At 43.1% G+C, this 24,952-nt stretch overlaps 1 protein-coding gene across 4 annotated transcripts; it reads left to right on the top strand.

The window, feature by feature from the left end:
* The first annotated feature begins 8,133 nt into the window (after positions 1 to 8,133).
* On the top strand, positions 8,134 to 24,814 carry LOC142591455 (uncharacterized). 4 transcript variants are annotated; one of them, XM_075703804.1, is made up of 4 exons: positions 8,139 to 8,372; positions 8,972 to 9,016; positions 19,706 to 20,434; positions 20,613 to 24,814. In XM_075703804.1, the coding sequence occupies exons 1-4, from the start codon at positions 8,309 to 8,311 to the stop codon at positions 20,861 to 20,863; spliced, it is 1,089 nt and encodes a 362-aa protein (XP_075559919.1). In that variant the 5' UTR covers positions 8,139 to 8,308; the 3' UTR covers positions 20,864 to 24,814. The 4 variants fall into 4 exon arrangements, with proteins under 4 accessions (XP_075559905.1, XP_075559901.1, XP_075559919.1 ...); XM_075703786.1 differs by having other exon boundaries at positions 8,136 to 8,372; positions 19,706 to 24,814; XM_075703790.1 differs by lacking the exon at positions 8,972 to 9,016 and having other exon boundaries at positions 8,134 to 8,372; positions 19,706 to 24,814.
* Positions 24,815 to 24,952: the final 138 nt, after the last annotated feature.

Here is a 24,952-nt window from a genome sequence, read left to right on the forward strand (position 1 = left end):
GCCAGTTTCATGTAGCCTTCTCTCTTCTATATTAAATTTTTTTAGCACTTGCCACACATGCTTGTGACGTGCAGTGGCTGCGAGTTCCTACGACAACTTTTGGGTAAAGCTTACCTTTATAGTGGAAATGCAGGGGAGCTTGAGGGAACTAGGGCTAGTACTCGGTGCAACACTGGCTGGTCCTAGTGCAGGAAAAGGCACTAAGGAACATTGAAGACAAAGATTAAATCAGTATAGGTTAGATTACTCTCTAAACCTTTTTCAACATTTTTTTCATGCCAGGCGATGACTTAGTTGCAGAGAATACTGCAACTGAAGGTGCCTCACAAATCTTCAACAGTTCAAATTGTCTGTGACTAACTGAGTCCCATAGGCACCCTAAGGTGTGCTGGCAGTCTTGGAGGTAATGCTCTGCTGGATGCTACTGCCTGCTCCAAGTCAGAGTCCCACTTGGAGAAGGCACGAAGTTCCCGTAAATATAGCCATCAGAATCGTGTGAATACATCAGCTCTGTGGGAAAATCCAGTAAAATTGGCCAAACTGCATTTTCTTTTACATTGAAATGCAACAAAGCCTTTTTGTTGTAATGTTTTCACCATAATTTGCTAAATATAAAGTATGTGTTATACATGCATGCATGCATATATCTCTTTATTGTGTGCCCAAAACAGCACTAGGGTTACATATATGGTACACAGTAAAAGTGGTACAATAGCATGTCAGTGACATCTCAATAAATGCACACACAGAGATACAGACAAAACTACCTAAAAGATGTATACATACATACATACATACATACATACATACATACATACATACATACATACATACATACATACATACATACACGTGTGTGTGTGTGTGTGTGTGTGTGTGTGTGTGTGTGTGTGTGTGTGTGTTTGTTTGTGTGTTTGTGAAGCAGTAAGCGTTAGGCATTTAGACAATCTCCGAGACATCTTAAAAACTTGCAGAGCCCAAAAAGAAATTGATGTAAACGAAAGATTATTGCCAGTATTTGTCTTCACTGCAAAGGCAAGCCTTTCATTTTCTTGTGGTGAGCGGAGAGCTCAAAATGTTGTGTCAGCCTCGCTGGAATGCAGAAGTTCATGCCACATAGTAGCTAAGGTGTGTCAATAGTTCCTTGAATTTTATATTGTGGGAGTCAGTATCATATATATTCTCCCTGGTGATACCAATTATTACCCACGTTTACATCATTTTCTTGCTTATGAAAGCTCCATTTTCTGTAAAAGTGATGCTTTGGACACCCTAAAGCGCTGATCTGTCAGTTTAGCTTGACTTAAACGGGCACTAAAGGCTAATACTAAGTCGACGTAGACTGTTCAAATACCATTCCAGAAACCTCGCAAAGCTTATTTCGTGCCAAGAAAAAATGCGGTTTACGAGAAAATTGTATCTGAAGGGTCTGAATACCTTTCTTGAAATTCAAATCTCCCACCACCCAACCGGGGGAGTGGTGAACTTGCATACGCCACCACCACCCTTTGCTGCCATCAGTGAGTGAAACAGCGCTTGACAGACGGCGGTACCGAGCCATGACAGATAAAGTCGGAGCAGCAGATTCTCCACTGTAGCTGCTTTTTGACCAAGTGGTGTAGACTGATCGGGCATCCTGCAACATCACATGGAAGTTGGATTCTCTTCTACTTGCAGTTTGTGCGAGTTTTGCAAGCCAGCAAAACTAGCACAGCAACACGTGATAACTACTGAAACGCGAAAGCATGGGCGGTGCGGAGTCAAGAAAAAATGAAACTGTTTGACCGCCCCGTCGTTGTCAATGAGCTCTTTTGTCTAAACATGAAATAGAACTGGACAAGTAGCATTTTATCTTGTCTTATAATACAAGGATGTTTTGTGCAACGAGTGGTCGAGTACTAGTGACAGAAATTAACTGAAGAGTGCTTTCATCATAACACAAGTACTTGAATTTCCCGGGGGAGTCTCTAATTATGTCCTGCATTTACTTCAATTTCTCGATTACTAAGGCTCTGCTAGCAATAATACTGACGCCTTAGATATTCTCAAGCACTAATCTATCATTTTAGCTTGACTTAATATTTGCCTTTAGTGTCCCTTTAATATATTTCCTTTCAGTGTCCCGTTACTCTTTTGATCTTTATCTGAAGGGTTATGTTGAGAAGGCACAGGAAGCATGCCTCTTTCTTTCTTTTTTTTTTTTTAGATGGAGGGGTTACTGTGTGATACTAGACAACATGCTACATCCAGCTTTTTTCTTCAAGATCACAAGATCGGGAAAGTTTCCCTTGGAGTTAGTTGTGGTTTTCAAGAATATTTACTAAACATAGCAGACATTAATCATAATCAGGCATGCTTGTTTTAAGTCTACAGCCATTCTCTGGTAGGGATACATAATAAAAAAGCACAATTCTTGTGATGATTATTTGTTTAATCAGTACATTGATGTGCAATCATTATAAAAACTTCATTTATTCATTTAAAGCTTCACTGTATATTTAGTTTAATGCCCAACAGGCATTAGAAAGGGAGTGGGCTTGTACAACTTATGCTGTGTTTGTTTAAATGCAGGTCTACCCTTCTAAGAACAGAAGAGAGCTTGGAGACAAGAGATCTTTATACTAGCTTACATTTTGCATAACATCAGAGTTGGAGGTCACAAGTAGCACATTCAATTGAACGTGACAATGTACCATATATTCCAGACTAGAAATTGCACCTTTGTATAAGTCGCACCCCCCCCCCCCACACACACACACTTTTTGCAAGCTTGGGAGAAAAACTTTGTATATAAGTTGCACCGGTGTGTAAGATGCACCTATTTTAACTCGGCTGGCATGATGAAATGTGATTATGCACACTTGTACACTCGTTGAAAAGTGCCATACTTACCCATTTCAGGGCACTGAGTTTCCATAAACAAAAATGTTTACGGGCCGTAAATTCTAACACAAGTTGTTCAACCAACATTTCTCTTAGGTAGGCGCAAAACAACATTTATTGCACTTCGCTAACCATCAAAGGCCTTGTCCTCCAACACAGTCAAAAAGTTCAACTACTTCGGTCAGCAGCATCGCTGGGTCACCGTCGTCAGCCTCTGAATGACTTTTACCCGGCGTAGGCACGTTGCTGGCATTGCTTTTACAGTGTGGTGTGCTTGGGACAAAAAAGAATGATCATATTGGTCTGGCCAGTATGCATTATTTTATGCATATATGAGTTGCACTGTTGTATAAGATGTCATGGGCGCCGACTAAGGGGGAGCTCTGGGGCCTGAGCCCCCTATGGAGTTCTGTGGGGGGGGGGGGAGGGCTGAGCCCCCTCCGGGCGATGCTGAAGCCCCCCCCCCCCCCCCAAGCACTCACATTTAAAGTGCCATTACCAGAACTTTGTCACCCACATCATTTGAGGTTTCTTTTGACTTTCCTCGACCATTTATTCCACTTGAAATTTTACTCGGGCTATTAGCTTACTGTATCGTTGGCGGAGACTTGCACAGCTTTTAGTTTATACTTTCGCTTTATTTCTGCAAATCCTGACAATAGGAGAATATGCGCATTAGAAGCACTAGCGGCGGCTGCCTCATCCGTATTTTCTCACAACAGCATTGTTTTAAATTTCCACTGTAAACGGCATGCACACACAATGTATTTACATATACACACAGGACAAAGTTTATTGTATTTTTGAAAGAGATCGAGGTAGCCAATCAAAAATTATTTCTAAAGGTATGGATAGCCTATGCCTAGAGAATCAATATGTTGCTGTATGTTCACCATGCTTCAAATTGACTGGCGTGCTTTTTTGACCGTGAATAAAACCTATAGACTTCAGTGACCCCTTCAGTCGTTTTTTATTGATGGTGTGTGAAATGCACGTGAATGTTGTGTGTCTCAGTATTGTTTCTCTTTCGAGTAAGCAATTCTAACGAGTCATGAAAAAAAACATTTCTAATAATTTACAACATTTATTAGGGATGGAAACATCGTCAGTTGCATGCAAAAGTAATAAATATATACAGGGTGTCCCAATTAACTATCATGCACCAAGTTTTAAAAGAAGTGCAATGCGTGACTTGAAGAAAACCTAGTGCATATTGTTTACAATACAGTGGAGTAGCTGCCAGTAATTTTTTTTGTTACTGAGATTTAATTAGGTAATTGTAATTGTCGAACTCGAGACATACTATCCTCATTATCAAAGTATTACTGAGGCGTTTGAAGGCACAGCCAAGGGACATCTAATTGCGGTATTTTCAGCGACGTACTAATTGCGTACAAATTTTTTTTCTGACTGATAAGTAAACCCCACGAAATATGGAGAATACCATGGGGCTGCGCTCCCACCCGGATCATAAAGCGGCGCCCTGGAACAGGCTCCTTCTGAGTTAGCCAGAACAAAATGAAGGAAATAAAGAAAAACGTAGTGATTGAGCTGGTGCCTTATCTGCTGCGCCCTGACCGAAGTAACAAGTCGTGTTTGGAGTTAGTTAATTAGAAACAAGCTATGATAGCTGTTGTCTTAGCGTAGATAAAGTGCACAGATTTTTTTTTTCTCTTTTTGCCACAAAACCTATCACCAAAAAAGTGAATTGACAACGTCATTGCAAATGTTTAAAGGTGCGCTTTGTTTTGTCCCAGTCGGAATGTTTTTCTCTAATGAGGAGAAGTTAAAAATGATCCTTGCCTTGGGAACTGTAAATGACATGAGGAAGGCCACAAATATATATCAGTCATGGAAGTGCGGGGGTAGACCAAATGCGTCGACTATCATCAAAAATGGTGAAAACCTGAGACAAACCGGCAGCTTCAGGAAACAGTGGCGGAGGATTCCATCTAGCCTACACACGGATGTTCTTGCATTTACGGCCTCAAACCCTCATGCTAGCATGCGGGATGTGGCCGCCCAGGTACCAATTTCCAAGTAATTAGTTTGGAGGATTCTAAATGAAGGCCTTTCAACAGTACCACCTTAACCAGCACCAATGCTAGGGATCTGTAGAATCATCTAGATTTCTCGAATTGGGTCCTCACAAAAGCCTATGAGTCACCGGACTTTTTGAGCAACATCATGCGCTCAGATGAAGCCAATTTTTGCAGAAACACCTAGGTAAATTTGCATAGTGCACACTTTATTGGATGGACTCCAATCTACACTGGGTAAAGCGCAATCGGCACCAGTACCAGTGGTCGCTCAGTGTGTGGTTTGGAATTTATGCCGGAGCTATAATCAGTCCCATCTTGTTTGATAACACATTGACTAGACAGCGTTATGTGAATGAAATCCTTGAAGGAGTGGTGGATGAGTTTCGCAGCAAAGTCCCGCTGTCACATCTTCCACTTCTGTGGTATCAGCAAGATGGGGCGCCAGCACACAGCAGCAGCTGAGCACGAAACTGGCTCGATGCGACTTTTCATGCGCAATAAATTGGAATGCGCAGGCCTGTAATTGACTGGCTATAGGTCACCTGACCTCTCTCAGCTCGATTTCTTTCTTTCGGATTATGTGAAAGACACCCCAAAGGGTGTAAACATTTTTAGAGTGTGCATCTAAGAAAAGTTTACACCCTTTAGAGTGTATATTTGCCACACAACGATAATCGTCATATGACTCGCTTGCGTTGTGTCAGATGTACACCATAAAGGGTGTAATTTTTAGAGTGTGTTGTGGGACAAGTGTAAGCCTCAAGGGTGCAACCGCTTTAAGAGTGAAGAGTGTAGCATTGCCGACAAGATAGCAGCGGGCGCGGCGTTTTCAAGAAAGGAAACGCAAACAAGGCAGATAATGATTATTGTTGTGTGACAGATATACACCTCAAAGAGTGTAAACATTTTTTACACACTCTTAGAAACATTTACACCCTTTGGGGCGTATCTTGTCCCACAACGATAATCGCCATCTGTCTTGCCCGCGTTTCCTTTCTTTAACGCTGCGAGCCCGGTACTTCCCAGTCACGAACGGCATGCGCGTTATCAGTGTGACGCAGCATTCTCGACAGGAAAGTAGCCAGAGCCGGGTTTTCAAGAAAGGAAACGCCAGCAAGGCAGATGACGATTATTGTTGTGGGACAAATACACACCCCAAAGGGTGCAACCGTTTTAAGAGTGCACTCTAAAAGCAGTTGCACCCCTTGGGGTGTATATTTGCGACACAACGATGATCGTCATCTGTCTTGTCCGCATTTCCTTTCTTTAACGCGGCGAGACAGGTACTTTCCAGTAACGAAGGGCATGCGCGTTATCAGCATGACATAGCATTCCCGACAGGAAAGTTACGAGCGCAGCGTTTTCAAGAAAGGAAATGCGGGCAAGACAGATGACGATTATTGTAGAAGGATCGTAGACATTTCTTACACTCTTAAAACGGTTGCGCCCTTTGGGGTGTATATTTGTCCCACAAAAATAATCGTCATCTGCCTTGCTTGCGTTTCCTTTCCTGAAAACTCGGCGCTCGCTACTTTCCTGTCGAGAATGCTGCGTCACACTGATAACGCGCATGCCGTTCGTGACTAGGGAAGTACCGGGCTCACAGCTTAAAGAAAGGGAACGCTGGCAAGACAGATGACGATTATCGTTGTGGGACAAGATAAGCCTCAAAGGGTGTATTTTTTCTAAGAGTGTAGAGTGTGTTGCGCACGTGGCAGAGATGCACTCTTAAGTCAAATTACACCCTTTTGCCACACAACGATAATCGTCATTCGTCTTGTCCGCATTTCCTTTCTTTAAGGCGGCGAGCCCGCTTTCCAGTATACCGAGTATGTGATACGCTGCTAATTGATGTGTATTCAACACACTCTTAAAACGGTTGCACCCTTTGGGGTGTGTATTTGTCCCACGATGATAATCGTCATCTGCGTTGCTGGCGTTTCCTTTCTTGAAAACTCAGCTCTGGCTACTTTCCTGTCGAGAATGCTGCGTCACATTGATAACGCGCATGCCGTTCGTGACTGGGAAGTACCGGGCTCGCAGCGTTAAAGGAAACGCGGGCAAGACAGATGACGATTATTGTTGTGGGACAAGATACGCCCCAAAGGATGTAAATTTTTCTAAGAGTGCAGGAGCGCTACACTCTAAAAACAGTTACACACTTTGGGGTGTTTTAGTCCCACAATGATAATCGTCATCTGTCTTGCCCGCGTTTCCTTTCTTTAACGCCGCGAGCCCGGTACTTCCCAGTCACGAACGGCATGCGCGTTATCAGTTTGACGTAGCATTCTCGACAGGAAAGTAGCGAGCGCCGAGTTTTCAAGAGAGGAAACGCAAGCAAGGCAGATGACGATTATTGTTGTGGGACAAATATACACCCCAAAGGGTGCAAACAGTTTTTAGAGTGTAGGCACTCTGTAAACGGTTGCACCCTTTGGGGTGTATATTTGTCCCACAACAATAATCGTCATCTGCCTTGCATGCTTGCATTTCCTTTCTCAAAAACTCGGCGCTCGCTACTTTCCTGTCGAGAATGCTACGTCACACTGATAACGCGCATGCCGTTCGTGACTGGGAAGTACCGGGCTCGCAGCGTTAAGGAAAGGAAACGCGGGCAAGACAGATGACGATTATCGTTGTGGGACAAGATAAGCCCCAAAGGGTGTAAATTTTTCTAAGAGTGTAGGAACGTGCAGCGAGGCTTCACTCTAAAAGTTTGCACCCTTTAGGGTGTATATCTGCCACACAACGATAATCGTCATCTGCCTTGATGCGTTTTCTTTCTTTAACGCTGCGAGCCCGGTACTTTCCAGTAACTAACGGCATGTGCGTTATCAGCACGACATAGCATTCCCGACAGGAAAGTAGCGGGCGCGCCGTTTTCAAAAAAGGAAACACATCAAGGCAGATGACGATTAGCGTTGTGCGGCAGAGATACACTCCAAAGGGTGAACATTTTTTAGAGTGTTGCTTTATGCTTGCTTACTGTGGGCGTAAAAAATACATAATGCTAATGTAGGTAACTAAGTGGGAAACGTTATTCACACAAGGCCCTTTTAATTCTATGATGTTTCAAGCATTTTCACACTGTCACAGGGAGGCAGTTTTTTACATGTGAGCTTAGCAGGAAAAAAAAAAAAAGTTCACTGCCTTCACGCACACTTGCGCGCGCAGCCATGAACATGTTTTTTGATCCAGCTATGATCCAGGAAGCTATCCAAAAGAAGCACTTCTGGCATGGCCACTGGTGGCGTAGCGGCGCTGCTATCGAAGTTGCGGGTGGCCGAAAGCAGTTATCGGGCACTTTGTTGAGCGTCTTTATTTTTGCCAGCGATCGTAGGGAATGTCACAAGCCGTAGCAAATACAGTATGCAGTTGACGAAATGGCCTCGACGCCCGAACAAGTTGTCTGCACACCGACTTTTGTGTTTCCAGCCGCCTTCCCAGGTGAGTGAGTGGTACGCCGGAGGGGTACGCGCGGAACCGCTTTTGGGGGCTCCCCCCCCGTCCATGGCTCCTTTGTCTGCCCGAATCGGTTGCTGTCCCCCCCTCCGTTCGAGCCGCGCAGTTCGTGCCGTTGCCTGCCGTTGCCGGTGAAATTGTTCGATGAAATGAGGCGCGCGAGTATTGAGATCCTGGATAATTGAGCAAATAGTTCTGTTGCACGAAGCAAAACAAAGCAGAGCGTCATAATCGCTCAAGCCGATGCTAGCGTAGCGTGGGCCACCGGTCCGGCTTCCGCGCGCTCTGTTGCTCTGTGCCGCCTTTGTGATCCGTAGTACTGGAAGGCAGGCAGGACATCATAAAGACCGTACATGGCTGATCAACGATGTGCTGCCCTATGTGATGCTGAACAGTGAAGCAGGTAGCCGCTGGGATCTTTTGTTCTGGGCTTTGTTTTGTAACCACACTGGTAGCACGGCCTTGCGAGGAGCACACCGCAGAGCGGCTTTGATGAAATTCGGTTGACGAATTGGCTATCGCGAACATCCCGCATAATTGCGCTACGTGAATCATGATGGAGATACGGGGCGCTTCTATTGCAGAAACATACGGCAAATTGCTGATTGCCGAAGCGAGCAGCTGTTACGGTGAGTGCGATCAAATAATTGTTCTACGAATGCTTAAGTCGAAAGACTGGAGAAAGGTCATAGTGAAGATAGTGTTGTTTCTTTTTGCCTGAGTAGAAGTTGGTAGCATTCTTTTAAATATGACAGGAAAGTGCAGTCAGTTTCTTTGTTTTTGCGGGAATGTCACATGTTTGTCTGATCGTGTACGAAATTCGCGAAGTATGATTGTTGCTCAGGGGAAAAGTAAAGTTCGGGGAGCTGTTTGAGCCCCAATTGTTTGCAGCGAGATGTACTTTATTTGCACATTGCTAGCGTATTTTTATTGGCGAATATTAGCGATGGCGAGGTTTTCACACGACTAAAATCTCAACGTACTCTCTCGCAGCAGTGTGCTTAGCTTATTTGTGCCTTTAGTGTGCTTAGCACATCATCATTTAAAATTGTTAAGGTAATTGTTCACAGCCACCGTTCTTTTTTTTTTTTTTTGTATCGCATTGTGTGGCTGTATACCTGTTAGTTGAATATTGGAGAATAAGCTTGTTAATGGCCTGATCGTGAGATTGTAAGCATGATTCTGAAATGCATTTTTCTTTTTAAATTCCTTCGTAGATTGTTTTGCTATGTTTGGGATGAACCACTTCCCGTGTGTCTTTCGCAAAGTAACAAGCATGGTAGATGTGAGATGGTCTAGTGTTTTCTTAACTGTGCGAAACATAGTTTACCGCTGTATAGTTTTCTCGAAGTGTATTAATCCATTTTTGTTCTCTGTAGAGCTGTACAGTACATACTGTTGCTATAAAATGTTCACGGAAGCAGGCACAAGGAATGCGACCTCAAATGTGGCCATGCTGGTTCTTGTGCATCAATTTCTGGGCTGCACTGACCTCACAGATGTGCCAGCAGTTGCTGCACTGGATTACCGTTGCAGTGCTAGCCATGCAGCATCCTTGTGATCAGTGTTATAGCAGTTACCATTATGACCACTTACAAGCCCTAGTGGAAATTACAAGTATAAAACCTAATAGTCTGTAATGCTACCAACAACCTAAATACTTTATTAGTCTAATAAACTCTGATAAGGAAAACCAATATCCCAGTAAAAAATAATCATTGGGAAGCACCGTTGGACCCATTCACCCAAATTAGCCCAAAGAGTTTAACACTCCGTTTGGCAAGCTTGTATACTAATATGTACAGACACACACGGCAGTTTACTTCACTGACTTGCCCACCATTACACTGTGCAATAAAAAAATTGGGTCACCAAGCAGTGCCATGGTTCAAGACAAATAGGTAGTTTTATGGCAAAATTTCGAACTTGGGAAGTTTTGAAAAAATCTAAAGCTGCTCTCCACTGATCCATTGATTTGAGGGCTCAAATTGTAGTTATGCTACTTTGTTGTTTCATGGCATAGACATTCAGTGACTTCAAATTGGGACCAATTAACATATTGAGCCCCATCAGAACTCATTGACATTTATTCCAATTGCAGTAAAAATTCTAACACAAATATGCATGGCCTTATTCTGCTACGACTTGCAAGACAAAAACCTTTTATTAGTAGTAGTCTTAAGGCATTAACAGTGGGCCTAATATGTATTTCTGTTCTACCAGCAAGCACTGTTACCTTGTTTATGTACAAATAGGAGTGCCAGGTAGACACGACTTGCTGCTGAACTGCTGGCTGATGATCTCTGTTCAAATTTTACACAGAGGTACTACTTTGTATGAAGTTTAGTTTAATATCATGTTTTCAGTATGACATGATTTCTGTCCACAATAATTCTGAAGTAGGTGTTGTCTGCAGCAATGCCAATGAAAAATTATCAATTCCACTGGATTGGAATTGATAATTATTCTGTTCACCGTAGTCTTGGCAGGTGGGGCCACCATTCTGTTGCAGATTTTTATGTGTATATGAACTTTCATAAGACTGATCAATATTTAAGAAAACTCAAATACAAAAAAAATAAAGGCATACAAAGCTGTATCGGGATTTCAGCTAAGGTTTTCATATAATATGTAACGAACACTTAAAACTCTTTAATGACACATATCTGCAAGATGTGCAGTGAAAGTCATTCTTGTCCGCTACTTGGATGATGTGTCACTAAAGAAAGAGGACTGAAAAGTAAAAGGCCATTGACATGTATGTTGTCTTGAGTTGTGAACATACTACAGTGCAGTCCACTGTTAAAGGGAACACTCAAATGTGTAGCTCTCACTTTGCTGGCACCTTAGCTACAAATGGCTGTGAAAGCAATGTCAGTGCACTGCACAGGTGTGTTGAAATGAGTCAGAGCTACCAACGACAGTTATCTGCTACAAATCTAGGCAGCTGTACTCTTGGAAAGAGAAAAATCCAGACATGCTCAGCACTCAACTGTGTCCCCTTTAACAGTGGACTGCTCTGTGCATATTGGGTTTTAGGCGCCAGAGCAGCAAACTCTTTCATGTATCTAATAACTGCAGGAACCATTACTATGCTTAGAAAGCATATGTGGGTAAGTTAATTTTTCAGAGTGATTAGGTAATTTTTGGAGTATTCCTTATGACAAAGAAGACAGTGATCTGCCGCAAATCATGCAAGAAAATGTATCCAGGTTTGGATTGCAGCCTAATGTTACAGTAATTGCCATTTCTAGTCTTGGTTATGGCTGAACAATTTTAATTTATCTGTATGTGAGAAAGAAAATATGAGAAGAGTGGATTAATGTTGGCTTTCAAGAGTTTTAGAGGTTTCACGCTTGACTTGATGTTGTGAACTTAAAACAAAAAAGTAAACAATGTGTGTACTGTTTCCTTGCTTGTTTGGTAGCAGTGCAAAACCCTTGTGATGTAGAACAACATGGGTTAAAAGCACTGAATATGAAACTAACCTGCAAGCTTCCAACAGTTACATTATAGTTTCAGGACTGCAGGTCAGGAAGACATGCATATAGAGGCCAGCTTGTGGAGCCTGAATTTGTGCAGCCAATAACTTAAATGTGTCCTTACTGGCAGTTCTGTATAAAGCACCTATTCTACACATGCTACGTGCACACTAAACAGGCTGAGCAGGCTGGTGCACATTTGTAGCATTGAAAATACCTTTGTCTTTCTGTCGTAGTGCCCATGAAACCCAGAAAGCAGCTTGTATTTATTTTTATATGTCTGTACTGTCAGCCCTGTAGAGAGCTTTTGGAGAAATGTTTCACATGCTATTTGTGATTATTTCTTTTTTTGTGTTCTGAGTGGGTGCTTTTGCTTTTGAAAACATTGTGAAGTGTGAAGCTAAATGAAGCCGTTCAACATTTAATGCACTGATGGATATTATTTTCATTGCTTTCAAAAGAACAAATCAACTTAAGGGAAAATGAGACATTCACCCAATCGTAGCAATTGCTACAAAGGAAACCCATATGGGTTCCTCGAAAGAAAAGCCTCGCAGTTGAAGAAGCTTCAATTTATCCTGGTTCGGGAAAATTTGTCTCGGACCAGGACGAATTTTTCTTCAACTGCGAGGCTTTTATTTCAAGGAATCTGTATGGGTTTCCTTGGTAGCAATTGCTACGATTGGGTGGATGTCTCATTTTCCCTTAATTAATTACTTCTCTCCAGCTTGCAGGTTTCTGCAGAACTATTACGTCAAACAAATCAACTTAAAGCTCATATGCCACTTTTTTTTTTACTTTTTCTGTGAACTGCATGGCTATCAGGGGAACAGTGGGAGCGAGTAATTAGATCAAATGGTGCAAGAGGAGAGAGGCAGAATTAGATGTGCTAAAATGATTTTGTACAAATGCACAGAGTTGGCCCTTGTGATCAAGTGCTAAATTTGAGTGCGCTGTGTAATTCATTATTATGGTTTAAACATAAGCATCACTGCAGGTCGCAGTGTTGCGCTACTCCACACATTTTAAGTTGCCTTTGCTTGTTCTACATAGAATGGGTGAGTGATGTTACTCTGGCAAGCAATTTGATTGTAATGCTGCTCCATTAAACCTTTTTCTAATGCAGTCAATCCCGGATATGTCAAACTCTTATATATCGAATTATTGTCTATATATAAAGTTGTAACTTTCCCTTGGAAAAGCCATGCAAAATTATAGTGCTGTACTATGCATGTATCGCACTCCCGTTCACCGCCCCATTCAATATATAAAACGCTCTGCTGTGCTACGCCCCTGCAAGTGCTCTTCTAAATTATTTAGGGTGTTCTGAGGCTTGCAAGTATTTTTTCTGGGATTTAGAAGTTTCGGATCTTCATTTAAAAAAAAAAACGAAGAGTTGAAAATATGGCGTTACTACTCCTTTAAGGCGACATGGGGACACGCAAGGCTAATCAGCTAAAATCGACTAAAAGCAGGCAACACTCGCGTCACTGCACCAAGAAGGTGTGACATAGCCATGGCCACGTGGAATAACAGTTCAGGAAGAACGCAGCTGTTTCAGAAGACTGTAATGTTTAACCAGTTCTAGCACTTTTCTCTTTTGTTACTGCACCTATAGAAATCAAATAAAATTGATCAGTTTTTTTATGCATTATTAAACATTTCTGGTGGAATTTTTCTACTAGAAACATTATGCATTGTTTGTAATGACGACTGAACTTTAACTAGCTGACAGATTTGACAATTTTTGGCAAATTGGGGTGTCTGAAATAATAAAACTTCTACTAGAGAGATCGTTGAAACTAGCCTCCAGTGTTCCTAGCATTTCCTCAATGAAACGATGCAAAATTTGTGGTTTTATCAACTTAGCAACATAGTAGAGAGTTTTAGAATTGGGGGCGCAAGGCACTGGGCCCCCAAGCAGTGTTGTGTCGGTCGCTCTTGGGTTTAGATGAGCAGCAGAGTTTGAGGATTGGGTCAAATGCAGACAGCGTTGGGTTGAGCGCTCGGGACGCCGCAGTGTGGAAAATAGAAAGGTGCTTGAAAGCAAAAAAAAAAAAAAAAAGAGAGAGAGAGAGAGAGAAGAAGAAAAGAAGGAACTTTTTTTCTTACAAGTGGATACGAATAGAATGCATTTTTGAGCAAAAAGAGCGAACAATATTAGAAACTTAATCACTGTGTTAGTACCGGTTAGTATTACGAATTAAGTGTGCGATTCTAAGCCAAGCAAAGCCAATCGAAGCGAAGTGCTCTTAATTGGTGTTTTCTTGTGTCGCACTGCGAAAAAACTGAGAGTTCACCCGCGTGAAATGGCGAAAATCAGTTGAAGTAAATAAAGTTTGCTCTGCGACCATCTCCTGTACGTTATCACTGTCACCCACGAGGGCGGCCCAAGACGGCTTGGGAGCCCACGCTAGTTTTCGATTTTTGGGTCTTGGGTTAACGCGAACGCAAGAACCCAAGACTGGCTTGGGTTCTGCGCATGCGCACTTGTGGCGCGCAATCTTCTTGGGTTTCCAAGCCGCTTGGGCCCCCAATTCTAAAACTCTCTAGTAATTAAATGGCAGCAGCAGCAAAGACGCAGAAGCATCTCCTGCGTCTCAATTTCCGCTCCGACATATCTGCTGTTTTAACTATGTCTCAAGCAGCAGTAGGTACTCATGGGTGCCTGTTATTTTGATAATTGTGTACAGCTAATATCAAGTGCAACTTCAATTTTCTCATCCTGGGTTGCTTTTATCCATCAGTGCTTTGACAGGGTATGTACAAATAATTTTGAGCAATCATCCCCGTTGTGTGTGGTTTTCACTCGCACAAGAGCACACAGTCTTTTCAGGCCAACCTTTGACCGAAGCTTGACTAGCTGTCTGATTTTAAATTTGAACACTGCCTGTGCAAGGGCCCTTATTCATTAATGTACAATATTGGGCAACACCCCACATTACTGTGCAGCACTGTACAGGAACTGAACAAACCATGTGGAAGTTAGTGCCAGTTGAGAACGCACACTAGACTATTGTATACAAAAGCTGATCGAACACCTTAAAGGGACACTGAAGTGAAAAATGATTTCTTCTGCGTCAGTAAATTACCATTCTACAACACCAAGAACACCACTCTTACAACGATAAGACATTTGGTAAGCCAGAAAAAGCGCAAGGACGAAATACGGGTGGCGACGCCTACTTAAGTTCCCGCACCTGGGGGCTGTGACGTCTTGGATTTTGATGGCATCTTCTAGGGCCTACTAATTATATATAGCAGTACAGATTGACTACATTGTGTTCTAAAGGAACGAAATATTAAACATGGCAAGTTTCGGGAACCTTTATTCAGTCAACGCGGCCCAAATGCAAAAAATACTTTGGAATCCCCGACGTCCCGCTGACGTACTGGTGCTGGGGTTTCGGCGCGAAATTCAAATACTGATACTTGGACCTTCATTTTCTCATTTAATAATCAAACTATTTTTTTGAAATGACTGCCTGCAGAGTTCTCAAACAATGCTTCATTAGACTAAACTGATTTATTGTTTCGCTTTAGTGTCCCTTTAATCAAGTATGAGGCGGCGTCTGCACACTTCCCTGACCTGACAATTTCTTCGCTAGCCTAAACAATGCAGTGAAAAACAAACTAGGTGCCTGCTGCAATGAGTAGAAACAAATACTCTGTGGAACAGGAACTTACCCGTTTTAACATTTGCATACGTACTGCTATTCCACGTAGCATGGGCTTCACTGTGGTTAGTATTGAGACCAACAAATCTTAATAATTTTTTTGTGAGAGCAAGCCATTGCACCTCACAATTCATCCTAACAAACTCCCAAACTGCATTCAGGAATTACATCAAGGGTACAATCGTGCAATTAGCAGCGAAGATCTCGAAACGTCAAAGGCACAAGCTGACATCAAGCATCGTCAAGCTGACGTCAAGCATGGCTACCAGGACATCAGGGTATAGTGGGGAATGAGTGTGCACACACTGCTCCCCAAGCGTTTCTCCCCCAGGATCTCCACTACCCCTTCGACACCCCTGTGTACACAAACCTGCTAATAACATATGTGGACCTCCTTCAGCATCACAGACTGGAATGACAAGTAGGGGTATACGAATATTCGTCTCTTTAGAATAACGAATAACGAACCTTTACCACATGGTTTAGGCCTGCCAAAAGAATCGGACGCTAGATACCATAAGTCAGCCAGCAATTGAGGGGTAGGAGGCAGCTCGCCTCGAGAGCCACCAGGAGCACATTGAGAGAGCACGGTCAGCAGCCTTTGCCAACGGAGTCCCAGACTAGGGGTATCGGAGTAAGTCTGATTCCATGTCAACACTCTTTTTAAAATATGTCAATGAAGATTTTCATCATCTGACTTACACAAGTTGGGGATTAGGTATCAGGTGCATATTTTGTAGGTTCTAGACTTTTTTTTTACTCTTAAGTCATGCTAGCAAATACATGCACATTCGAAATGATGAATCAGTCTTCCTGCATCCTGTTATGGAAGGTGAAGTAGTGTCAGTGATAAGAAATCTCAACAACAGCAGTAGCTGTGATATTGATGGCATCCAAATTCGGCCAGTCAAGCATGTAGCTGATGTTATCACTCCCATACTTGCTTACATCTTTAACATCTGTTTAGTAACTGCAGCTTTTTTAAAAAAAAATGCAATTAACGAAAGTCGTTGTCCTTTTTAAAAAGGGAGGTCGAAATGTTCTTGGTAATTACAGACCAATTTCAATTCTGCCAGTGTTCTCAAAAGCCTTTGAAAGAATGCTTCATCTAAGGCTGTCTAACTTCATTAATAAATTTAACCTGCTAACACCGTTTCAGTTTGGCTTCTGTAAAGGCAAATCAACTGAGTCTGCATTGCTCAAACAAAAAGAATATATAATAACACGGCTAGAAAACAAAGCTATTGTCATTGGTGTGTTTGTGGACTATTCGAGGGCTTTTGACCTCGTGGACCATAAAATACTGCTTAATAAATTACAGCACTATGGTATCCGAGGGAAAGCACTATAATTATTGAACTCTTATCTATCATTTAGGCAAGTGGTATTAATTAATGGTATGCAGTCTGAACCGAAACCTCTCGTGCGGTGTCCCTCAAGGAAGTACGCTAGGACCTTTACTCTTCAACATTTATATAAATGATATAATAAATATTAACCATGATGCAAAGTTTGTCATCTATGCGGATGATGCAAGTCTGTTTTTTGCCAGTAATAACATTTCCGAACTTATTGATCAATCCAACGTTGCAATGAAAGCCCTCGAGGATTGGTCCATTGCTAATTCAATGAAGATAAACGAGGGTAAGACTAAGGCAGTCATTTTCAAACCAAAAAATGAACTTATCCCACCGCATGAAGATATTATTTTGAATTCACGTCCTGTAGAAATAATAGAGCAGTTCAAATGCGTAGGGGTTATATTTTCCTCCAATATGTCATGGGATCGTCACGTTAATTACGTCTCAAACAAAATAGCTCAAATCACTGGTGCAATAGGTCGTTTAAAAAACATCTTACCTACACAAACTAATATGCTGATTTACAACTTAATCTTCAACTCGCATTTGAATTATTGCCACTTAGTTTGGGGTACCACAACCTTCACTAACCTTGAACGCATTCACCTAATCCAAAAAAGGTATGTGTATAATACGTCATACCGACATCCAAGTGCAGCTTTATTTAGTCATTCTAGAGTAATTAACGTACATAATCTCTATAAATATCATCCCAGTGTCATCTTTAAATCGGAAATTAGGAATAATATAACCAATCTCAGGAAATTAGAACTAAAGAAAAAGATGTTAAGCTATCCAACAAGACATGGCGAGGAATGGATAGTACCGACACCTCGACTTCTTAATCTCTTCTTAATGGTTATAGTCTCATTAATTTTGATTTGTTTTCTTGTTCGCGCGAGGAGCTTCATACTATGTGTCTAAATAACATGGCTTGAGTTTACTTGTGTGCACGTATTGCTGTTTCGTGTATACTTTAGTGATTACTTGATATACTTATCTGTTTGTTTGTTTTTTGTACAAGTTCCAGTACTGCCTCCCTGCTGAATTTTAGGTTTGTAGACTTGTCAAGCTGTCCTGGTGTAGCTTTTTTCTGCAACCCCTCCGTATTGTAAGATGGGAAAATAAAATTGAAATTGAAGTACTTATACTAAGAATGGCAAATTATTACTTTCATTCGTGTTCCTTGAGGTGCTTCTTTAAAGTTTTAAAGTTGTTTAAAGTTTCACCTAAGAATTATGAGAAATTGTCTGAGCAGTTATTACTGCTATACATACATTAAACGCACCAGTGATCAGGCTATAATTTTATGTATCTCAGTATACGTTGCAAAACACTTCACCCAATAGAATGACCTCACTACTAAAGGACGTTGCCTAATGAATCTCCTGCTGGAAAACTTTTTCTTCAAGTATATAAGCAGAGTTAAATGTAGTTATTGCACTGATGAGAGGCTTTCTCTCTCTTTTTGTCTCCAATAGCATGCTGGGAGCTACACAGGGGAGTTACAAAGGGGCAAAACCCCACCCAAATGTTAAGTGTCTCGGTGACAAGAGGGCTCTCGTTGTGGCACCCTGTGGTAGCCGTGGTAGACTACGCTACACAGCATGCCGCTGCTATGGTGAAAGCCACATGCAACAGGTGCAGCTATGTGTAGACTGTCAGAGCAAAGATGAACTAGTTTTTCTGTCTTTTTGAGATCGCAGACACACAAACACACACACACACACACACACACACACACACACATATATATATTCATTTATTTAACTCAAAATTAGCAATAATGGTATTACTGCAAATGTTCACAATATCAGCCAATAGCTGTTGGTGCGCATTGCTGCTTGCGATGACACTGCATGATGACGTGGAGGCTATAGCAGGTGATTTTCGCTGTGTTTGCCACAATATTGTAGATTCCTTGCTGTATGCAGTGCAGTAATATTTGGCTCACATGTTCACAGGAGCCCCTCCTACACATCGGCAATGTTTTCTTACTATGTTAAATGTTTCAGGGCCCCTTCAATATAGTTCACTGACATAAAATTGTTGCAAAAAAGCATACCATGAGAGGTACTCTGTATGACAAAAAGTTGTTTCAGGGACCCTTTAACATTCATTCCAAACTACGTTGAGTGAGACTAATCATGGCAACTAACATGAATTAACAAATCAGACAGACGACCAGACTCGTCCTGTAAGGTATGTCTGTTCGTGTTAGTTGCTGTGATTAGTCTCACTCAGCACAGTTCAGAATGAATCATCCCCAACTAGCCCAGTTCCCCGCTTTACCCTATAACATATTTCTTGAGCAAAAAGCTCCATCCTTTTAGGGGTTTCTGATCAATGGTTTGCAAATACATTTCTTCAAGAAAGAATGGTATGCATAAAGGACGCGTAAGCTTCTCGCAAATATCCAAGTCAGTGTTGTGTCACCAAGGAAAAGTGGGCATGCCACAAGGTATGTGCCGAAGATACTGTAGCTGTCCTTGCTTCCAGAGCTTGATAAATTAGCGTGAAGGTAGTGAGTGAACAGCATGCTGAAAACACAATGGAATAGATATTCGAATAAACCTGCTCAGGAGGGAAGCATCTTCTAATTTAGTTGGTACAAGAAATACACATAGTCATCAAAGCGCTAGTATTGTATGGAGAGCAAGAGGACTTGTACAGTTAAGACTATTTGGTAAAATCAGACCTCTAGGGCACACTTGGCATGTGGCCACAGATGGGAAGTGCTGGTGACGAAAGCTTTGTAGGGGTTCTTCTGCCACTGGGTGTTGATGGGGGCTGTGCAGGATTTGACCCTCGACAGCACCTGGCCAACTTTCACGCCACTGCCCCTCCAGCAGCCAGCAGCGTGCCCCAACCAGTGGTGCAGAACTCTGAGGAGGCTGCTCACCAGGGTCTCAAAGCAGTCAAGTCACAGCCACGCAGCTCCCTGACAACGCTCAAGATTCCACAGGTGCCAGCAAGCGACTTTGGCCGCAGCCTGGGGTCGGCTCCTGTTGCCTTCCCGGGCATTGAGCCACACAAGGCGGCGGCTGCACCTGCCCAGAAAGTGGAAGCGTCAGTGGCTTCCGAGAGCCCCAAAGGGGACAAACTGTGGCCCTGCCCATCTTGCAAGGTGCCTTTCAAGGCAGCCTCTGAGCTGCAGCAGCACTTAGGCCAGCACACGCGCTCAGAGCGAGCCGTTGGGGCAGTGCCCTGTGAAGTGTGTGGAAAGTTGTTTGCTTCAGCGGAGCGAGTCCGAGCTCACGTGCGGGCAGCTCACGGTGAGAAGGCCTGCGCCTGTGACATCTGTGGCAGCGGCTTCAGCTACCGGTGCAAGTTGCTGGATCACATGCGGACGCACACGGGTGACAAGCCGTTCCGGTGCGAGGTGTGTGGGAAGAGCTTCTCGCAGAAGAACCACCTGACGCGCCATGCCATGATCCACACGGGTGAGCGGCCGTTCCCGTGCGACTTCTGTGGGCGGGGCTTCTACCGCAAGGACAAGCTGGCCCGGCACCGGCGCGTGCACACAGGTGAGCGCCCCCACGTTTGCCTAGTGTGCGGCAAGAGCTACGGCCGCCGAGAGAAGCTGGCGCGCCACCTGCGAGCTCATGCGGGCGAGCGGCCCTTCGGCTGCTCCCAGTGCGGCCGCCGGTTCCTCGAGCCCCGGGACTTGAGCCGACACAAATGCGCCGCCCCCCCTTGTTCCAGTGGGCAGCAGCAGCACCAGCAGCAGCAGCAGCAGCAGCAGCAGCAGCAGCAGCCAGCCGAGAGCCTCCTGCTCCTCGCCGGGGGTGGTCCCCTCGCGGGGCTCTACCAGCGGCTCCAGCAGCAAGGTGCCGGCAGCACCACCGCCAATGCCCCCCCAGCTGGGCAGCCCCAACCAGACAACCCCTTTCGGCCCCGGCAGCTTCAAACCTGACTGGCAGCCGCCTGCCAGTCTGGCCAGTCCCCGCCACTGACTGTGAGAGTGCCGCCTGCATCTGCTGCAGCTCGGAAATTATTTTCCCGTACTAGCCGGACTTGCGTGTCTTTGGGCACTGGAGGGTGTCACTCTGTGCCTGCACTTAGTAGGTGCGACGGCCCCATACCCCACAGGGCAGGGCTTATCACCAGCTGACCTCTTGCAGCCATTGCAATTCATTATGTGTTTTGCTCAAGTTTTGTTTCCTAGAAGAGATGTACGCATGAGCAGAAGATGAACAGTTGTGTGCTGCGAGAATTACATCCTTTAATGAAGTGATACACGTGTGGAAATGTATGCAGACTTGAATGTCCAGGTTTTTATTTTTCTGCTTTTATCCTTTTAGCCTTGCATTGTCACGCCTTTGTAAAAAAATCTTCTAGTAGACATATGTCCTCTTGCGTGTAGTCGTAATGCTCAATTTTTTTTATGTGTAATGTTCATTTCCTGGTACTGTTCTCTGTCAAAGTCAGTACGTCAGGTAACTGTATGGATGGATCATTAAGGAAAAACATACTCATATGTAGAAGATGCACCAATTTTGATTTCCTGCCTTTTTCATTCTGCACGTTTGAGTGTGCATCTGTGTGTGTAAAAATTTCAAAATGATCACCATGCAGGAATGTAGTCACAGGCCCTGTTGGGACTGCCATCATCTACTTAATTCACTAAAATGTTTATGTACAGGATGATTGTGCTAGTTTTCCTTGCTTTCTTGGCCTCCACCCCCATGAAAGCACAATCTGTGGACTGTAGTGGTTGTGCATGATTCCAACAGATAATTGAATTACTTTGTTAGTTTAAACATTGTCGTAGAGCAGCATGGAAACATGACCCCTTTGTGTTTCCTGCCATGCCTACTCGGCAAATTCTGCCACACGTGCTTTTACATGGTAGAGCATGAAGACATCGTCATGGCATGGCTTCATCTTGTACTGCATAGTGTCATGCACTATGCTTTTGTTTAGCTGGTGTGGAAGCCAATGAAAGATCACATGCAGCGTGGCATTGAAGCTGCTGACAGTTACCCTAGGTGTTAGTCAAGAAAGTGCGGCTTGTGAGGACTGACTTGTGTAGTGTAACGGAGGCATGAGTGTCTGCCCTGTCATTTTCTTTGTTATTATCAAGCGTTATAAGCGAAAACAACTTTATGTACGTTGACCACATTGATGTTATAGTTTCTTTCTTCACATTTCTTGTACAAAGAAAGGAGACACAAGGTGGAGCAAGTTTCTGAAATATGAGTGTTTTTGTGAATTGGTCAAGTTTGCATGGGTATATACAGAAATGGTGCTGAACAGAATGAGCACCCTTCAAAAGCATTTATAAAAGTGGCTCGCCAACTCTTCTTTAGGTGGCGTTAATTGTAGCCCAAATAAGACTTGTTGCATAAAGACATCTGCTGTACTGTTGTCACATGGTAACAACAGCCATGTGAAGTAAGCCAATAGAATTGAGCTGTAGTGGTGATCTTCGACAGGATGAGCACCAACTGAATGCTTACAAAGGACAGGGTGGGTGCCTCGCCTCACTCACCAAAGGTACTCGCCAGCCTCACCAAAGGTACTTCTGGGCATGCACTGAGGCATGCAGCTTATGTGAGCCGATTTCAGGTTCTGTTCTTGCACATGTGCTTGTCCATGCACTCTTCCTCTACCAGGTAGGTAATCCCCCTAATATGGAGTGCTTGATGTCAGTTCGGTGCCTGTGATACACACTACAAGGGTTAGTTTTTGACCACCTGCCCACTAAGAAAATAAAGAAAAGTTGCCTGTGGAAGCAGCTTATGTTCTCTGCAACATACAGACCATGGAAAAAGCATGAATAGTGGCATAGCCAGTTTCTTCTTTCTTGAAGTGTTTTCATGCACCTACAACAATATTGAAATGCTCTGGGTTTAACCAGCAATGCATTAGTTGATGTTGGCTAACATTACTTAACAGCACTGCTGAAAACAGCCATTATGCAGTGGTGCAGTCAGTACCAGTGTCTTCATTTCTCAAATAGAATAAAATAACTGCGATATTGGCACCATGACCCCCCCCCCCCCCAAATAGAAACAGCTAAATTTGTGTTGGAGAGCCCCTACAACTATGTAGCCAATGTTCTTGCAAGGGAAAAACATGACAAACTTGCATTTGTTCAATGTGAATGGAATTAAAATAACACTAATGCTGCAGGCTGTGAGAAGAGAGTTGCCACTGGAATTTTAGCTGTCTTCCTTGTGTAGTTTGGAGTATATAATTTGACATTTACTCTCAGTGTTAAGTGCATCTGGTGCAAGCATAATGTGGCTGCCTTGTGACTAATTTTATTGCTCCAGCTAAAAAGCAAGCTTCTCTGCTTGCTGTATACCAAGATGCACATGCATGATTAATGCCCATGAGCTGTTAGTATGATTGGTGGAGCGGTATTGGCATCTTCAGGGGATCACCAGTGAAAAGCACCCATCTACACTTTGTCAGGTTTTTCTGTTTGCACGGGTAGCTTCTATTTGACGCGAATGGGTCGGCTTGTGCTTGCCTAAACATTTTCTCCTGGGTAAAGCTTTGCAGCGGTACTGCTCAGTGGCGTAGCAGTGTTGATACTCATTGGCCAAGTATGCCTGCATACAAAAGGTTGCAGACTGGCATAGGCAAAAAACTGTTTTTGTACACAAACTAAGTTAATACCTTGGCATTTAATAGTGTTTGTGTACAAGCATAAGCAACGCTTGTCGTATCCTGGCAGTGTGCCAAGGTGTTGAAACAAATCTGCCCTGTGTTATGCCTGTAGCTTTTGACTACAGGTGTGTTGCATTTTCATGGACATACTCGTCACTTATTTACTGAAAACAAAATATAAAGTGCGATATTGTGCCACCGTCCTTAGGCTTGCACAATTCAATTGCCTTCCTGAACTTGCTCCTTGAGGTGCTCTACAGTGCCCTTCTGTCAGTGTTGCAGCATGCAATGTCATTTGCCTTGAATTAATGCAGGCATAATGAAAAACAATGTGTGTTTTAGTTGGTGTGTGTGCTGGCACTGTTCTAATGCAAAGTTGTACACTCTGCGTGGGGCATGAATGTCCTTTCCCTCAAGTGCTGGGAAGTAGCTGCATGTGCACTTTTTCCTTCTCTCTCTTTTTTCTAAAGTGGCTGCCTGCTCTGCTATGCTAAGGCATTCCGCTGCTGACTACAAAGTTACGAGTTTGCTTTGGGAAAGTCTCGACTGTGTTCTGGTGTTGGGGATGTGGAAGTATGCTTGAGGTAAGCTTAGAGTTTTCAAGTGCGCTGTAAGAGAACCCCAGGTGGTCAAAATTAATATTGGTGATCAAAATTATAATTGAGTGCCTCCTACTACGGCATCTCTGGTAGTCCAGATGTTTCTTTGCGACCATGCATTTAGAAATGCAATAGGAATTTTTTGCATTTGGACATGTTGAACACCATTATCAATAGAATCTAGTCTTATGCTGGGGTGCTGCATAAATACACAAATGTAGTTAATAAACCACAGCGGTGCTGTATGTAGTGCAGAAAATTGAGCTGGCTTGCAAGGTCTGTACTTCACAGCGCTCCTTGCACTTGTGGGAAAGGTTGTGTGGGCCTTGCACAAACAGTGTTAGGTGCTGCATTAACTCATGTTTCAAAAACCATTAAACATTGCTGACAAATTGCAGATACCTGCTTTTTCTCCCCCACATTCTCTGCTAGCCAGTCAGCCAAAGATGAACCACTACAAAGGTGCTTGCACTATTGCAGAGGAGAATTGTGCCAAACGTTTGTTATGGCTTGTGTTTGTGTGATTTACATGGTTTTCTAGTGTGTTGCTTTCTTGCTACTTCTTTGTATTATGGAGGCAGTCCTTGTCAGATTCTTTTTTTTCCCTCTTTTCAAAGCATGCCCATCTACATTTTTCATTGCAATAGAAATCATGTTGTAGAAACAATAAACAAGACATTTAAAGCACATGTAATATTGTCTTTCTTGTGGGGGTATGAACCATTTGAAGCAGATTGACAAGAAAGCCAAAAAGAAAAACTTTTTTTTGCTGTTTTAATTGTAAACGAGGAATAAAAACGAGTAAAATATTTGTGGCAGAACTAT

This window comes from Dermacentor variabilis, chromosome 1 (assembly GCF_050947875.1).
Source record: "Dermacentor variabilis isolate Ectoservices chromosome 1, ASM5094787v1, whole genome shotgun sequence".
In the NCBI taxonomy this organism is placed as follows: domain Eukaryota; kingdom Metazoa; phylum Arthropoda; class Arachnida; order Ixodida; family Ixodidae; genus Dermacentor; species Dermacentor variabilis.